This window comes from Lathyrus oleraceus, chromosome 6 (assembly GCF_024323335.1).
Source record: "Lathyrus oleraceus cultivar Zhongwan6 chromosome 6, CAAS_Psat_ZW6_1.0, whole genome shotgun sequence".
Taxonomy (NCBI): Eukaryota; Viridiplantae; Streptophyta; class Magnoliopsida; order Fabales; family Fabaceae; genus Lathyrus; species Lathyrus oleraceus.
In genome coordinates this window covers 300,833,075-300,853,109 of record NC_066584.1, presented here as the reverse complement: position 1 = coordinate 300,853,109, position 20,035 = coordinate 300,833,075, and the positions used below count along the sequence as shown (strand labels likewise).

The window sequence follows — 20,035 nt, the reverse complement described above, 5'->3', positions numbered from 1 at the left end:
AGAATCAATCTTGAATAAACAATACTATCATATGATATTCAAGTACATACAAAACAATAATGATACTTAAGTACCCAATATTGTTTGGGTCCTCGTGGATTATATCCCTTCCTCACCCATACATGCTCACCATAAGGAATTCCATAAGTTCTTATGTAGCAAACATTAAAAGTATGCCTTTTTGCATTATAATAAAAATAAGTAGGTCTAAGAAAATGATTCATTTTACCTTTTATGATGATTTACAACATGTTCTTTATTTGATTCCTTATTGTTGAATTTGCTAGTAGCCTTTACAAAGATAGTTTAACTTGTACTAGGTTTATCAAAATTAGAAAAGTCAAGTCCAAATTTATCATTTGATTTTTTTTTTAATACTCAACATATTATCCAAGTCAATTGGCCATTTTTAATATTTAGCAATGACTTGGTTTAATTCCATAATTTTTAACTCAAAAGATGAACAATTATTACATGCTGAATTTTTTATTAAGTTTAACTTCACTTTTGCGATATTAGCCTAACTTTCTAGATTTAAAATAGTTTTCTTTTATTTAGAATTTTTTCTAGAAAATAAAAATTAATCATATAATTCATTAAAATCACTTTGTAATTCATTATATGAATGTCTATCATCAATTTCAGAATCACTAACCATATATTCTTCATCACTTGAATGATGTGATATCATAAATGCATTATTTGCATGATCTTCATCTGATGATGAACTTATTTCGTTGTCATCTCGTGATATATATATATATATATATATATTATATATATATATATATATATATATATATATATATATATATATATAATATATATATATATATATTATTTCTTTGGCCTTTTGTCCTTTTTGTTCTTGAATTTATTCTTCTTTTAAAGTGTAGAGCATTCACTTTTAACATGTCATCTTTCTCCACATTCAAAGCATGTAACATTCCTTATCGGTGCTTCTTTTAGAATGATCTCCTTTTTCCTTTATTTTCTTAAGAACTTTTCAAACCTTTTGATAAAATCATCATCTTCACCATTAATAGACTCATCCTCTTGATTTCTATCATGATTTTTTACCTTAGTCTTTAAGGCAAGATTGTTTGAATTCTTTCTTTCATCTTCATACATTTCTAATTTTTCAAGTTCTATCTCGTGTTCTTGATGTTTTTAGAATAATGTTGTCGTCGTCATTTTTGATAAGATATTCTTTTCTGATATGGTTGTCACTTTCGATTGTCATGCCCTGGTTAAAGATCTAAGAATTTTAAGATTATGTTCATTATTAGAAAAAGTCTCACCAAGCGCCGCCAAGTGATTTGTCAAGTGTGAGAATCTTTTCTGCAAGTTAAGAATTAATTATTTGGGATGCATCCTGAACATTTCATACTCTTGAGATAATGTGTTCACTTTTTATCTTTTCACTTCCACGGTTCCTTCATGAGTGACTTCTGACATATCTCATATTTCTTTTGTTGTTGAGCATTGAGAAACACAAAAGAATTCATCCATGCATAACACTGCTTGAAGTCGGTTATTTGCTTTCTTGTCATAGAGAACTTTTTAATTATTATCATCAATCCAAAAACTTTTGATCTTTGTTGTACTAACGTCATTGACGTCACTTGTGAGAATGAACGAACTATTTTCTACAACATCCCAAACTTATTTTCCTTGTGTTAATCGATTACCCTAACTTTAACATTCAAAAATATGATGAAAGTGTAACAGATGATAGATTAGCTTGGTCCTATTACCAAGGGGTTAATCAATTACCCTTATTTGAAAAATCAAATTTTCTTCAAACAACAGCATGGCTAATTAATTACCCATGCCCTCTTGCTATGGCGTTAATCGATTAGCCTTTTACGGACTTAGAGAAATTCAAAGTTTAACAATGCTACTTTTTTCCCTTTTGAAAATAATTCATAAAATGATTTTTAAACTTTTCATTTGAGCATATAATGTTTATGTCATCAAAACATATTATACCTTAACTTATCTTGAATAAATTCCAAAATCTATAACTTGATCAAATTAATTCAGTTTAAACCATATCTTTGAATCATCATTACTAGGAGACTTGAAACTTATCTTTAAAATTTTATTCCATTGAATATTTTCCTTATATATTATGTATATTTGTATCCATTGAAACATCTTCATAAGAGACTTTTCTTCACACTTTCTATTCCTTGCCTAACAAGAAATCCGTTATCAGTGTCTAAATTCTCTACAGATAAGAAGGTTATGTTTGAATTACTTGTTAACAAGTGTTATGTTAAATCTCAGGTTTCTAAGTTCACCTCTCTTGAATGATATCTTGACTCAAGTGGCTTATATTACTTCCCATAATTTCTAGTAGAGCCTTCAAGGGCATCTTCTTTGAGTATTATCAATCATAGTGTTTCTCCTACTTTTAGCATAAATGTTAATTCAATTTCATGTTCTGTCATTATTGATGTAAATAAACCTAACACCAGCTCTTTGTGGTATTATAGGTTTAGTCATGATCATTTTCCTACTATTAGACTTGCCTCGGAACCTTGTAGTGTAAATATCTCTAATAAAGGAAACAATGTATTTTTGTTTGGGGTTGGTTACACAGAGGGGGGGGGGGGGGGGTGTTAGCACTCAAAGTATCCTAGATACTCATAGAGAGCCATTTTTTATGTGTGCATGTGTTTTTTTTGTATAAATGATGTTTGATGAAATAAAGTGTGGGGATGAGAAAAGAATTCATTAATTATATTTTTGTGTTTGACAAGACCTTCGGTCTTGTGCCTACATACCAACATAAAAATGAGGGATCAAAACCTCGTAGTTCATGGTAAAAAATTTAAAGTTGGTGAATTGTTTTTAACAAAAGTTCAATAAGAAAAAGGCACAAATGACCCAAAAGTTTGAATGAAGTTGTTAGTTCTTTTTGTACTTTGAAATTTTAAGTCAATATGATTAAGTTTATTTGCAAGCTTTGATTAAGAGAGTTTGAAAATTCAATGGCATAAGGACAAAGTTTCTAAGTATTAAAACAAAGTCAAAGTTTGAAATCACAAACAAAGAAAGTTTTGAAAAGGGGGAGAGATTTTGAAATTTAAGAAGTGAGAGGAGATGAAGAGACTATCCTAAGCACAATTTTAAAATTTAAGAGTTGAAAAGATCTGACCAATGGGATGCAATCCAACAAACAAGAATGTCATATAGAAACCCATTTTCCTTTGGACTTTAATCAAGCACTAATCAAATAGCAATGAGCAATATCCAGACATCATGAAGATCAAGAAATCAAATAAAGATATCCACATCCGAGCAAGCAATCCCAATAGCTAGCAGTCTTCATTATCTTCCCATGTATCAGATGAGTTATTCCTTGATCAACTTAAAGCAAAACATCAGACACAAGATCGAAATAACAATTGAGCATAAAGACAAAGTAGCAGGTGAATTCAAACAAATCCCAAGGCTTGCATAAGATGAAGGCTCAGTTCAATATAGCTCAGTCTCAAAATATTGGCATTGGCTAAATCCTTTTGCATAGGGAATATTGCCTAATCCTAAGTCCAAAAGGTCATATCAAGATCAACAATCCATCATATGTTTTTTAGTGTTTTTGTTGTTATTAAGTATTTTAAGGTCCTAAGACCACAAACAAAATCAAAACACACAAACAATATATATAATCACAAGATATGACTCAAATGAGCAAAGTGAAAATGACATAAATATAAACAAGTTAAATGAAATGTAAATGACAATGAATGATAAACGATTGAAATTTAAATTACATAAAATAAATGACTTAAAAGTAAAGCAATATTAATAAGAATTAGTCAAGTGTTAGTGGTAATTTTTAATTGATTAAGTCATTCTTTGGAGAATACTCAACCGTTTTAGTCAAATGGTTTCTTCAGAACCTTTGACTTTGAAGTCCTAGGTTCTGATTTCTTCAGAACCCATGACTCTATAGTTTTAGGTTCTGACTGGTTCAGAACCTTTGCTTTGTCAGTAGCATATGCAAAATAGAAATCTAGCTCTTACTGAGCAGAGCTTGAAGAAGAAGGTTTTATTGGTTTAATCAAGGTTTTTGAGAATAACCAAGACCCTCTCCTTTGCTCCTACTTACACCATAAATCATGTATGTAAGTTTTTTTTTTCCGTTAAAGCCAGTTATGATAAACTCTTGAAGATCCATTTCATGTTCATCAAGAGGTTTATCACACATTTATTTTACTAAATAAATATGATCTCTTTCTAAAGCTTCATTTTTTACTTTGAGAAGATTTTAATTTATCTTTTAATAGATCATTTTTTTTTCAAGATATTCATATGTCTCTCTTTTTCTTGACAATGATCCATAAGGTCTTGAACAAAAGTAATTAGATTAGAATGAGATAATTTATAAAATACCTTATCTTCTTCTTCAGACCCTAAACCATAATTTGAGTCAGATTCTGTGTCTGAAGATGTAAGAGCCATCAAATATGGATTATCTTATTCCTCATCTTTATCAGAATCTTCTTCATTATCAAGTTCATCCCATGTTTACATGAGACTCTTCTTAACTTTGTTTCATAAGTTGTCTTTCTGATAGCTTCCTTTCTTTGACTTGTCCTTCTGCAACTCTGAACAGTCAGCAATGAAGTGACCATGCTTCTTGATATTGAAGCATCCCTTCCGGTCTTCTTTATTTTCTTGGGAGCTCGATCCTCTAAAGCCACTTCTTCTTCTAGATAACCTTTTGTTTTTTTTAGTCAAGTACTGAAATCTTTTGAATATAAAAGCCATTTATTCATCATCAGAATCTTCTTCAAAGGTTCCTACATGAGTTGCTTCTTCAGATTTCCAAATTTTAGAAGACTTGGAACGTTGAGCAAAAAATTTCAAAGCAAGAGACTTTGATTTCTTTGAATGTTCATCTCCATTAAGCTCCAACTCTTGACTTTGGAGATTGCTTATTAGGCTTTCAAAACTTACAGTGTTTAAGTCTTTGGCTTCCTGAATGGTTGCCACCTTTGGTCCGTATCTAACAGGAAGACTCCTAAAAATCTTCTTCACATGATCAAAAGTTGTACAACTCTTGTTCAGAACTTGAAGTCCAAATACAAGTATTTGAAACCTTGAGAACATAGTTTCAATGTCTTCATCTTCCTTCATTCTGAACAGTTCATACTGTTGAACTAAAAGGTTATGCTTGACCTCTTCTACTAGCTGATTTCCTTCATATGTAGCACATAACGATTAAAAGATGGTTTTAGTAGTAGATTTGTTGATAATTTTGAGATACTCATGATGGGGCAGATCATCTACCAGAATTCCGTACACTCTATGATGTTTTCTATAATTTTACTTTTGAGCATGAGTGAGGCTCTTTCTATCAGCCACCATTCCTACTCCATTAACAGGAATGTCAATACCATCCTTAAGAATATCCCACAACTCATCATAAACACCTATGATGTGAGTGTACATCTTACTTTTCCACCATTCAAACTTAGTGGAATCTCCACTGAAGATTGGAGGTTTAGAAGTATAATTGTTCTTTTCAGATGTACTATAAACATAGTTTACATCATTGTTTCAAGAACCATAAGTTTTAGATACACCAGTCATGTTTTTATCTTAGGATATTTTTCTGTACCACTGTTAATTGTTAAAAGCACATGTCATGCTCTAATGCCAACTGAAGGTGAAAAAAACACAAGAAAAGGGGTTAAATTATGTTGGCTTTCTCTTTCTTTTTTAAAAATCTCTTATCAGATTATGAACACAAGGTCTAGAGTCTGAATCAGAGTTAAGTGTTTAGCAGTGGATTAAAAACATTTCAAAGGTAGATAGAAAATAAAGAGAGACACAAACAGTTATCCTGGTTCCTCCTATGAATCGAGATTAGTCAAGTCCCATTGCACTTCCAAGGAATTTCACTATAATCAAAATCGATTATAATTTCTCAAGCACAAAGCAAACGACTTCCAATGCTCAAACACACATGTAAGAGAATTTTAATTCTCAAACACACAAGCAAGAGACTTTCAATGCTCAAACACACAAGTAAGCGACTTTTGATGCTCAATCCCACAATAAAGAGACTTCCAATGCTCAAACACATAAGTAAGAGACGTCTAACGCTTAAGAAAACAAGCAAGAGACTTCAGATGCTCAAGCACTTAGCAAGAGACTTCAAATTCTCAAGCACACAAGCAAGAGACTTCTTAAACTCTAACTTACAGTTAATATATTATTAAAAACTACACTTGATATACAATAAGAGGTATAGACAAAATACAACACAAAAAGAATCTTTAAGACTTAAGAATTTCTAGAATATACAAGTGTTAAGAAATTCTAAGTTAAACTTGTGCTTTTTATTTGATAGGGTAACAACTCTTTTGAATGTCAATAGTTCTATATTTATTCTTCAAGTCTTCAGCTCCTTATCTAAAGAAGAAAAAGATTCATTTAAAAGTCTGCACAAGAGAGTCTTTGAGAAGCTTGATTAAGATATGTTGAGATGCTTCTTGATATGGTTAATACCGTCGAAAGCTCATTTGAAATCCCTTTGCTACAAAAGGAATTATACATTGCATCCCAATTCTCTTATGCAGATTTTTTCTTAAGTCTTCACGTGATCAAAAGAATACAAAGTGACCCCAAAGTCTGATAGTGACCTATCAGAATCTCCTTCATCCTTGCGTTGATTGGATCTTTAGAGTTTGGATCTTTAAATGCTGATGCTTTAAAGTCCGGATCTTCAGAGGATGACTTCATTAAGAGTCTGGTTTTTATCTTTTGATCTTTCAGAATTGAGATCTTTAGTTTCTCTTTAAATGTTCATTATCAGTTCCAGTACTAAGTTCTCTTCAGAAATTTTAGTATATGGTCCTGCAAACTTTAACATTTTTCAGTATACCCTATTATTATTTAAATACATTGTTATCATCAAAACCTTAGAGATATGGTACAAACCAATTTTGTTCCAATAAACTTCCAACCAAGCAATGAATTATGGAATGAAACAGTTAGTATTCACTTCAAACAACGAACAAAGCTTTGAGTCGTTAGTCTCTAAGCCAAGCTGATATTTTGCACAAGATGATTTTGGATGAAGATGGAGTTTTTATTTGACTATCCATTGAACCTAACTGTTAGATGCCCAAAAGTGCTTATTTGAGCTATCATATGTGGGCATCTTTCACTCTTTTTCCTTGCTAAAATTGTCAAAACCACATTTGTTTTACATGGAATGCATTACATTGATAAACAAGCTTGGTGCCTTTGATGTGTGTGTTATTGTGCAGGAAAGGCATGAATTAATTGATAATAAAGACACAAGAGAATTGGCAAAGGAACCAAAGAATACAAGCATTTCATCTGCCTGCTCGCTAGGCGAGGCTGTGGCGAAGCTTTTGGTTCGCTAGGCGAGCTCCTGGCGAAAAGCTCCAGTAAATTAGCAAATTAATTCGCTAGGCGAGCTCAAGGCGAATGTGGTAGCGAGTTCATTCTATTTTGGTGAAAAACGCAGCCAGCACTCACTCGCTAGGCGAAGCTCTAGCGAGTCCCCAGCGAGCATTCCAGTAGCAAAACCTCTCAACCTCGCTGGGGCGAGGTTGAAGCGTGTCCTTCGCTAGGCGAAGGTATGTTCGCTAGGCGAACATGACAGTTCACCAAGACCCTGTTTTCTCTGAGCGCAGAGGCCTTTTGTGCCCATTTTAGACCCTCGCTAGGCGAGCTATTCTGCTCGCCTAGCGAACATGACAGACCAGCTGAGGTCTATAAGTAGCAGGTGCCACTTTTGAGCACCATACCTCATTTTTACCAACTTTTCCATTTCTGTACTTTTTCTAGATATTTTTGCAGCATTGTTTTGGGAGCTTTTATGCCCTAGTTTTTCATTTCTCTTCATCTAGCAACCATCTTCCACAAAAAGAAGGTGGATTCCCATCCAACTTCGATTATCCGACTTGGATGTTGATCAACCTTCTTTCCTTACTTGCCAACCAAGCTACCATGAAAATGAGTAGCTAAGTCATCCATTTGTCAAGGTTAGATGTAGGTGATTTCTAGCTTTGTGTGTAAATGTAAGGATCCTCATATGTAAACTCTTTAACGGTAAATATATGATGAAAACTTTGTTTCTATTTAAAACTCTTTGTGTTGGTTTATGATCGAGAGATGTTTACCGATTCTTGACCTAGGTTTTCATCTAAACTTGTTTGTTAGCTAGAGATAGTAACGAATGATTTTGTTCACCATAAGGTTGAACCAAAAGGTTGTCATTTTGATAGATTGTGTTCGAGAGAAACAATGGATCAAAATGGCAAAACTCACAATGGGTGTTCGAGAGAAACGCATTGAGAGGACCTTGTGAAATTATTTATCATCTAAAGGAGTTTATAAGATTGTTGACCGAGCTAATACATGCAAAGTGATCATTGAAACCTAACTTTGACAATATTTCTCATTTAATCAAAACATAACTTTTACCGCAATTAAGTACTTTGTATGCAAGATAACTTGATTAAAACCAAAACCCTATTGTTACATTAAGTTAAGATTAATTCAACCATTGAACGGCAGTGATATCTTACAATCTCTGTGGATACGATAACAAAAACCCGACACGAAATATACATTTCAACACTAACTGAAGATTTACACATAGCTACCACGACCCAAACAAAGTTTTTTACCAGGATGATCTCGAACCTACTAAGCTTTTACACAGGCTGAACTCAGAAACTGGGTGAGATTTTATACCGAGTTAATCTCAAGATGATAAAGCTTCTAACCGGGTTGAGCTCAAGGATAATTGTGACGATTTTTCACTGGTTATTCTTCACGAACCTAAAAGAGAGTTTTTCTTCAATGGATGAGTTCACAAACCAAACAAAGACTTATACTAATTCCCAAAAGAACTTTTACACTAGTTTGACTCCAAACAAAATAACTACTTCCTAAGGAAAATGATTTGCTCAAAAGGAAAAAGAACTCTTGGTAAATTTATAGTAAAACCCTCACCCAAAAATGTTTTCTCACTAAACTCAAGAACGCTCTCAAAGCATTATGGCTAAAATTGTGTGAGAAAGAGGAAAAGTGAGATATTTCACTTTTTCTAATGATTTGAAATGAAATTGAGGACCTATATTTAAAGGCTAAGAAATGGTGTATTTTAGGAAATAATCCATTGGAAAAATAAATGACCTAATCGATTAGATAATCCATTAGGTACTTGCAATGGGTTTTGATAGAGTCGTTGTCATTCATTAAGATACTATCATAATATATTATAGTCTCGATTATACCTTATCTAATCGATTAGTTAGTTATAAAAACTCTTCTAATCAATTGGACAATTTCCGAGTTATCCAGCTAGGCTCGAAAAACATGTATGGTGATTTTAATTAAAAAGAAAGACTTCAAAAATAATTTTTACTGTGTGTGTGTGTGGTGGTGGAGGGGGGGGGGGGGGGTTAAACATAAAACTTCTAGAAACACCATTATGTATTTTAAGTACACTAATCACTTAGACATATAGGAATAGACGAGCTTTCACACTTACTTTCTTTCATATTCTGAAACTTCAACTCCTTTTGTCGAATATACTAATCATATAAGCATTTCACTTGAATCTTCTTGTGGATGATGACTAAGATATCTCCAAGTCAATCACAATCATCAGAGAGTTGTCAAGATTAGCCTACACGCCAAGATTAGCCTACAATAGTTGAAAGATAGGAAACATCTCTTATCGAGGCGTCCTAGGTAGTGGTGGAGTTCAGAGCAAAGGCTTGCCCAGGTGGAATAATGAAGCAGATATGAGGAACATAAGAAGTTGGAATGTTCTCTGGTATGCCCTAGGTTTGACATGATCTTGTTGTGAAGTAAAAAATGGAGAAGCTACTAAGACTTGATCGTCTACTTTTTGAACAAAAGGTGATAGATATCTAGCAACCTCACTAGCGGTGGCAGCGGTTTATTGTTGAACAAAACGAGTAGATTTAGAAGCGAATAATGTAGATGAATATGAAGGAGATATCATAAAATATATGAAGGAGAGAGGATACAATTTGGGATAAGTGATTGAGAAGTTAAGGTCTAGACTTCTAATGGAGGAGATCCAATTGAATAAAGAGAAATGTTTTAATGGAAATTTGCAGAAATCAGAAACTGATTCCCAAAGATAGTGACTATGTTTTGTTGTGGAGCCAGAGTTGATTGGAAAACAAGGAGACATAGTTTTCTAAGATGGTCTCGAGCTTTCAATGCGACAGAGAAAGGGATGACTTGCAAGGTTAACAGTCAAACACTCAAGTTGGTATGACAGTGAAAAGTGACATGCGAATGAGAATGAGTTTGAATACTTGAGAAATTGTGTACTTTTCCCTTATAAATAGGAGAAACTGTTAGCAATAGAAAGCATGGATCACGTTCAACCGTCAAATTAATCTGGATGGTTGGCATAGTCCTCACATACATAATTATATATATATATATATATATATATATATATATATATATATATATATATATATATATATATATATATAATATTATTATAGAGATAGAGAGAGAGAGAGAGAGAGAGAGAGAGAGAGAGAGAGAGAGAGAATGGACCACATGTTCCACACTTTAATAGTTCGTCTTATTTCTCTATTAGGCCTTTACCTTTTGGGCGGTCAGGAACACCATCCGACCTAAATGACATGAAAGAAGACTTTGACATAAGCTTCATGGTCTAGGTACCAACATAAGAATTAAATAGCTTGAATAAATTCCCACTAATTATGGTGCAAATGCTAGGGTACCTGAACCAAGCAAAGAAGAACTTCTCTCTCAATATTGGTGACTTGTAAGAAACACCCCATTTCTAAAAAAACTACACTAAACATGGGGAAATATGGGTGAGGGAAATCTTGACATATCATACTTGTAAAGGAAGGGGATAGTGATCTTCCAACAATTAGGAGGACCTCCTACTTCAGCGATAACGTCGTAGTTCTCCGATTCTTTTAAATCAGAGTATACTGAAGGTGTCCCAAAATATTTATCATTTACCTAATGTAAGAAATTGCACGTCTCCTAATTTGAGGTAGGGTCAATGGAAGCAACATTTCAACTCACCACTATCCTTAAAACTACTATCACGTAACAAAGGCTAAAGCGATTAAATACACAAAACTAAGGAAATTTACCAATTAAAGACGATGAAGTAGTCATAAAAGAGTGAATCAAGAACACTTCAAATGTGGTTGAAAAGAATAGTAAAAATAGTTGTAAAGGATGATGAAGCAAGAACAAAAGAGAAAAATATGAAAATCTTAGTACCTTGAAATATTTATACTCACACGAGGGAGAAAAAGAGAGGGAAAAACCCCAACATCTATACATGAAATAAATGGAGAACCGAGCACCAACCAATGAACAAAGTACACGTAACCAAGAATATTGTAAGAGTCACCTATAATAAAAGTCCTATAAACAGACCATCAAGTTATTAGCCTTAAGACGACCCGTTATAGATGATTGAGGAGACAAATTTCGAAGAGTCACATTATTTGTTTACAAAAAGGTATAAGAATACAAAAAGACTAGATGGAAAAGACAAGTTGAAGATGGGAAAAACTCCACTAGGACTGCTTTTAAACAGTAGCTACAAGAATAATCATAAGCTAGAACTCGATCCCAGTAAACTAGGCATGTGGGGCAACTGTTCCTACTTTGACCGAGGAAGGAATAAAGTTCGTCAATTAGAGTAATGAGTCAAAAGAAAAAAGCAAAACATGTCCAAGTTGGTCTCAGCCTCAAACTCAGCCCAATGAGAATGAGCTCAATTAGACCATTTAAACCCAAGAGGCAATGATATTTACGAAAAGGGTAACATCTAGTAAAATACATATTTGAATATGTGTTTCTAAAGCAAAAAGTTCTATAACATATAGAGCAGACACGATCCTACCCTAAAAGTACCTGATTTAGGCAGGAAACCAAAACATAATTATTAAATGATAAAATGAATTAAATACTAACATATGTCGGCCTGGACGTCTATGATTGGAACTGAAGGGTGAAGACCGTCAAAAACTAGTAAAATCCCTATATAAAGGACCTCAGCCTCAAAATCAAGGTACACACTTTTGAAAACCTAAAAATACTATCCCTTACCTTATTCAGTCAATGACTTGGGCGTCACATTATTTCGCAGGTACCATCTCCCATGTCACCCCCAAACCGAGAAGAAGCTCTCAAGGATAAAGCATTGACGGAGATTGTCATCTATCAATTTTCAATTCACTATTGGAATGCTTTGGTTTGGATAAGATCAAAATACAATAAGAAAGTATAAGAGTCACATTACCTTTACATTCAGACGAAAATAATATGTATAATGTCCATCGATAATTTGATTGTCATTTGAAAATAAATTTCAAAATTTTGAGAGACTTTTAGTATGAATTGGAAAAATGAAAAAAAAAATAATGAACATGAGTTTTTAACTTTAAGCATGGGATATAATAAAAATATTTGAGTTTTAAAATCGGAATTTCATAAACACATTCTGATTTAAGAATCCAAAAAACAATTTTGTTAATTCCAAAAATTCTTGATAGATTTTAGAGGTAGAAAAATAAAAACTCTCACTTGTGCCTTTATCTAGCCTTATTCCTAAGCAACCCCTTAGCTAAACCATCCTACTTCATCGTCTCATCGCTGTTATAAATAAAAAAATGACCTTAAATCTTGATCAGGATTATAAATAAAAGTTATTAATTTTTAAATTAATTAATACTTATATTATCTGTAAATCTTTTATTTAGTTCAAAAACATTTAATATTGGTAGTTGATTCATCAAATACAACTAAAAATATTATAATAAATTTTATATTAATTATATATAAAATCAAAAAAATTAATTTAGTTAGTGTGAAAGTAATTATATTTATTAATATTATAATTGTGATCGAAGGGAGTACCCAGCAAAGTTTGAACCTAATAAATCTATTTCATTTAGGATACTAAAGTTAAACCCGATTGTCTATTCTTTTGTTCCACACCCAACACATTTTCTTTGACATATTCAGTTTGTCAAAAAAATACTACACTTTCTCTCTATTTTACGAAGATTTTTCTATTTTGACCCCTCAAAAAACTCAGTCATAAAAAATAATGATGTGATAATTTTTAATTTTTTTTTATATTGACATGGACTAAATTGTTGTTATTTTTATTAAAAAAAATTTATAGAGACAATGGGACTTGAACCCAACCACTAGCCATGCGATTCACTTTGAATTTATTTCCCACTTAAATATTCCTATTGCATTTATTCTTAGTCTATGATATTTATTAAATAATAATATTAATTAAATAATAATATGATATGTTTTATATTATTAAATTATATAATAAATTAATATTATTAAATATGGAATTTATATACTAAATATATAAAATATAAAATATTTTATATTTAATAATATTAATTTATTATATAAATATTAATTTTAATATAAAATTTATTATATTTGAAATTTATCTATTATTTAATAAGACATAAATAAATATTTATTTATTTTAATAATACATAAATAACTATTTATAAATAAGATATAAATAATTATTCATAAAAGAATAGAATTAATACATTAATTATATTTAAGATTTATATTTTATTAACTTGATTAATTACATTTGTCCAAATTTGAAAAAAATAAAATTATTACATTAATTATATTTAAGATTTACATTTTATTAATTTAAATTCATTACTATTTAATAAAAAATTAATAAAAAATTTAAGATTTACGTTGATTTAATAAATAGTAATCAAATTAAAAAATAGAATTATTATATTAGTTTATTTTAAGATTTACATTTTATTAATTTAATTTAATTACTATTTAATAAATAATTAATAAATAATTTAAGATTTACGTTGATTTAATAAATAATAATCAAATTAAAAAAATAGAATTATTACATTAATTATATTTAAGATTTATATTTTATTAATTTAATTTGATTACTATTTAATAAATAATTAATAAATACTATAAATATATTTTTATGTTAATTATAGTGCACTATTAATTTAATCTAAGATTTACTATTAATTTACGTTAATATATTTAATCTATTGACAGTGCAGTAATTATAGTGTAGTATTAATTTCATTTAAAATTTATTATTAATTTACGTTAGTTTAATTATAATGTAAACAATTATAGTGCAGTAATATATAAGCATGAATGCTGGGAAATATAAATCACTAATGTAGCATGTCTTAATGGAAATATATGTGTTTTGAATAATAACTCTAATTTCATTTTAGTTTAACATATAGATAAAGCCAGCCAAGTGTTATTTATATTACATATGTGTACATTCATATATAAGTGATGAAATTTACAAGAGACATCATTGTATAGTACTAAAAACTAAGAAACATGATGCATATAAACTTTTCTAGCATAATATATATAACAATATTCCTTTAAAACCAATGTGAATATTGGCGATCATAACTCTTTTTAGGAACCTTCCTTCCAACATCAGAAATGCATCTGAATTCAATCTTTTCGCGACCATTACCACCAATAATCTTTGAACACATTTCACTTACAAATCCTTTTGGTTTTCCATCGTAATCATCATCATCATCATCATCGACATCGTCATCAGAATCAATCAAAATCTCTTCAATTGCTGGACCATTCCAAAGATGCTTTTCATCCACATTCTTAGGACTACCATTGGTAGAAAATGAGCAAAATGATGAAGACCCTGGTGAGCCTAATTGATCAGATGAAAATGAACTAGGTGATGAAACTGTTGATGTTGGAGAGCTCAATGAACTTCCACTTCCGAATCCTTGTATTTCATTTGTTATTTTCAGTGCCTTCAAACGTGCCTGTTTTAGAGCTTCTCCACCTTGCAAAAGCTTTAGTATTTCGTTTGATAGGTTTTGCATTCTACTTCCCCAGTTAAACCTGAAATCAATAATATTATTCATCTTTTTGAGATCTCAGAGTCTCCTCTACTTAAGCTCTCTCTTTAAAAAAATTTATGACAAAATTAGACTAAAAGGTTACCCTCTTTTGTCAATATAAGTCAAATTTCCTAGTTCTTCAATAATTTCAGCATCACATTGAAATTCTTGAGCAAAATCTGTAGGACCATGAGTGAGCATGAATTCAAGAAGAACTAATGCTTTGTAAGATTGCCTCCATTGATCCCAATCAATATTGTACAACCTGCACTTTGAGCCATTTATGTTAATTAAATTTGAAAATTCTAGACAAGTGTCACTAATTTCATAATTTATTTTCTTATATTAACATATATACACCTTCTATGAAGAACATCAACAATCCTCCAATATTCATCAATATCAAAAGATGCCTCAGCAATTTTTGTCATTGTTTTTGCATCAGGGCCGGAATCATCTTTGTTTGTTGCTTCCTCAGCTAACCTAATTCATCATAAATAAGTGTTAATAAATTAAGTGTAACATTTTTACGTGATTCAAATTTTATGAGATTATTTTATTACATAAAATCGAGTTTGAAATACCAACTGATCTAAAATCAACAGTTGGGATGAGCGAGAAAATGTGCGTTAGCACACATACTTACAATTCAGTTCCTGTAACATCTGTAAATGTCATCCTAGCAGATTTGTATTTTTCTTGAAGAAAATTTGTTGTATGCTTTTTAATTTGATCTAGGAATAAGCTACCCATTTCAACTATATAAGATCAAACTTTCAATTATGCATGAAATGTAGTATTTTATAAAATAGTTGCTATAATAATAATACTATAAGCTAAACAACCAACAAAAATGGTGAGAAGAGGATTAACCATGGAAGTGAGACAATTGCTTCCTATAAGAACACATTTATGGATGACCAAAATTATAGGTCAGAGAATGTAGGAACAGTGTGAGTTAATTTGGACCAATATTAGAAAGTTGACCAAATGTAATTTATGAATTTTAGTTTGACCATAATTTTCATACAATATTGGCTATACTGAAAATTAGGATCTTCACACAATACTGACCATTAAGATTCATGTAGTTAATTGAAATTCTTCTTAGCCTTTCTTCTTTGGGTTATTAACTTCTTCCCAAGATTTGGTGACAACTTTAATATCCTTTAACTTGTTAAATAACCCGCATCTAATTGTATTGAATCATTAAAAAAATCCATGTATGTAATTTATCATGTGTTAATGTGATCCATTCAAACATTTAAAAAAATATATTTTATGGATCAAAATAAAACAACAATGATAATCAAAAAAATGTTTACAAGAAGTAAAAGTTAAAACAAAAATGACATGACTAAAAGAAAAATAAATGATGTCCTATGGTTTTTCAATCAGTTGAAAAATTTAAGATTTTTTTCTATACCAAGACACGTGTAAGTTTTTTTTTTGGGGTGATAAATAGGCGTTTACAAGTTATTAGGCTTTGCTATGCATAGTCGATCTCAATTTCAGATAAAAAGAGGGTTGTGTTAGGCTTTCAACAACTAATATAAAATTTCTCTGCTAATATCTTTATCAACATCTTGAATTTCCTCCTCTTTGTAATTGGCATCAACTTAAACATTTTCCTTTTTACTATAAACAATTCGTTCACATACATTATTAGTGACATCTTTACTACCGTCTTTGTTAATATTTTCATAATCAACTTTAAGATCAACATTTAAGATTATGTCTATCACATTATCACTAGGCGAATTATATTAGTCATTAATAGTCTTAATATTTTGATTTAGTTTATCCGCCTCATCAACCATATCATTTCTAACCTCTCTAAGTTCATCTACATCCTAATTCACATTAGCGTAAGGTCACTAAGGGTAATAGGATCAGAGACTTACCTTGCTCAATATTTTAAAGCACCACTGAGAGGAACAATGTTGAGTGGAACTTCATAATGGGATCTTTTAGTTTTGACCTCACTTGAAGGAGTCTTTTAAGATTCTTTGGTAGATTTTATGTACTTAAGAGGACCAAAAGAATCACCTGCTATATAGACATGGAAAGAGGAGCGCAGTCAAAAAGTTTCTTTAACTTCTTATGCTTGAACTCCTTTGGCTTGATGAGAGGATAAATACCAATATACTTACCATCAATTTTATTTTCAATCATAATGTCTTTTATTCGAACACCACATGCATTGTGACAACTTCACTCTTTTTCGGAACTATCTAATTAATAATACCTTTCCTAGTTTCAACCATATCATTGGAGAGATTCACAATGTTAGAGGAAGATGAAAGGTTAGATAAAGAATTGAGGTGAAAAAATAAAAGATAAGAAAGTTTCTTTTTTAAAATTTTAATAAAATGAAACATTTTCGTGTTGGGATGAAGGACGCAAGAAACATTTTTCTTGATACAAGTGGCCTAAGATTTTCGAATTGTATAACATCAAGAGCTTTTGTGAAAATGTTAACTAATTGTTTGTTTGTTTGAACATGCTCAAGGATGATTTTCTTTTGTTCTACTTGTTCTATGATGTAATGATGCTGAATATCAATAAATTTGATTATGTTGTGTTGAACATGATTTTAGGAAATATTAATAGTACTCAAATTGTCATAGTATAATGTTATGACGTCTTATATCACATTGTACTCGGTGAGCATTTGTTTCATCCATAAAAGTTAAGCGTAACTGCTTCAAGCAGCAATGTACTTAACTTTTATAGTTGAAAGGGAAACACAATTATGCTTTTTTTCTAAATCAAGATATTAAATTGTTTCCTAGAAAGAAATATGCACCATAGGTACTTTTTCTATCGTCATCATAACCTGGCAATCAACATCATAATATCCAACTAGAGATGAGTTGGTATCAAAATAATATAAAAGATCATAATTAGATGTCCTACTTATATACTTAATGATTCACTTGACTTGAGTGAGATGACTAATATTAGGATTTGCTTGATAGTGAGCACACACACCAACATAGAAAGTAATATCAAGACTACGAGCAGTGAGATATAAGAGGATCCCAATCGTACTCCTATAGAGACTTTGATCAACAACAATTCCTTGTTCATCCTTTGATAGATTGATATGAGTGGAAACGTAAGTGTGTTTGTGTCAAGAGTTTTGTAGTTGCATGTACCTAATTCATTCAGAGCGAGCATCTATATATGATTATTTTGTTGTTTGTTTTATCACTTTCATCTTTCATTTAATTTTGATTTGTTAAGTCTCCTTCATGATTGCACTTCTCAAAATCAAGTTTTGAAAAAATTCATTTTTAGCATGCATAAAACTTTGGTTAGATTTGATCTTGATCATGATGTTTTTTGATCAATTGCATAATGTAAGACCCGAATTTTGACCCTAAGATCCCTCATGGCATCATATCATTGCTCAGTGCATTGCCTCAAGGATCATAGCATGTTTGGCTCCTTAACCATGGGGTTAGGACTTGTGTGAGTGGTTTGAGACCACCAAGCATGCTTGTATTTGTATATTATTGCTTTTATTATTTTTTTTACTAACCAAAAGCACAAAAATATGTCACTAACTCTTTTTGTTTTGAAGCTCAAGTGATCATGTGCTCCCATGCTCCTAGGAGGCTCCTAAGCTCAATGATAATGGCTAAATGAAGATGAGAAAAAGCATGAAAATGGTCCACAAAGTTCCTAATCATCATATATGTCTCCCAAGTATCTCAATTTGCCAATTTGATCAAGATAACCCAAAGGGCTTGAGGATTGTTTCCCAAGGAAACCCTAATTCAACTATGCTTTGACTGTGCCTTGCTCATGAAGCAACCTCAACCTATGATCAAATTTAATCAAGGGAAGTTATTTCATTCATTATTTTATGCATATATGAGCCTATTTTAGGATCCTCAATCATTCATTCATCAAGATTTGAAGTTTGGCCTTGAGAAGTTGACCAGTCAAGTCATCTAACTAAACTGAAGATCACTGAGATACAACTTTTGATGTGTTTGTAAAATGAAGATGAACCCAAGAGTAAAAATGTTCTTAATAACCATATGAACAACTTTCATGTTTATAAAAAATCCATTTGAAACTTGGAAGGTCATCATTCATTTCAAAACATTATAGGTCATTTTGACTAAAACCCTAATTTTGGGTCAACTTCCCAATGACCTAACTTCTTTAATTTTTGTGATTTTGAGGTTAGACCAAATGAATTGGAAATATTAAGATGTCTACTTAAAGTTTTATGTTGGACAAAATTTCATAATCCTAAAATAAACACATGTGATAATACAAAACATTATAGGTCACTTTGGACCTAAGTCATTGAATTTGAAAAATGTCCAACTTCAAGTGCCCATAACATTCTCATGAAAAGTCCAAATGATGCGAAATTTAAGTCTACATTGATCATCTTGGAAAGATCTACAACTCTGTTGTTGGAGGTTTTTCCATTTGAGGCTTTCATCATAGAAACAAAAGGGCTTGAAGATGACTTAAACAGGTTTCCACCACCATCCCCACGTGGTAGCCTCCCAGCCTTTGGATCATGCTGAAACGTTTTAATCACGAGCGTCCAATATGTTTACCTGTTTTAATACAATGTACTGCGCGTTTGACTCACACCTACCATGTATCCGTGCCTTAGAGCCACATGATCATTGCCACGTCAATTAATGAGATGATCTGATGGCGCTGGATTTTCCTATTTTTCTTATTTTCTTTTAATTTTAGTTAATTCCTTTTATTTTCAAAAATTCATAAATATTTTATTTGAAGTCACAAAAATATGAGACCAATGCCAAAAAATTTCTTGAAAAATCTAGTTTCATATTTTGATTTTTAATTATTTTTGTGACTTTATTTTATATTTTTTCTGAATTATTTGGTTTTTAATAGTTTTAATTCATTTTAAAATACTTTTTGATATCTGAAAAATCCAAAAATATTTTCATAACACCTATGGATGATGACAAGTCAATGAAAAATAGTCTCATCAATTTCTTAATTGATTTGAGATTTATTTGAGATTTTAATTCATATTGTGTTAT

At 31.1% G+C, this 20,035-nt stretch overlaps 1 protein-coding gene across 1 annotated transcript; it reads right to left on the bottom strand.

Annotated features, from left to right (window-relative positions):
* Window positions 1-14,459: 14,459 nt before the first annotated feature.
* On the bottom strand, window positions 14,460-15,737 carry LOC127097054 (epsin-3). The gene is made up of 4 exons (XM_051035568.1): window positions 15,631-15,737; window positions 15,345-15,467; window positions 15,088-15,249; window positions 14,460-14,985 (listed from the first exon to the last, which is right to left on the bottom strand). The coding sequence occupies exons 1-4, from the start codon at window positions 15,735-15,737 to the stop codon at window positions 14,490-14,492; spliced, it is 888 nt and encodes a 295-aa protein (XP_050891525.1). The 3' UTR covers window positions 14,460-14,489.
* Between the last annotated feature and the right edge of the window lie 4,298 nt (window positions 15,738-20,035).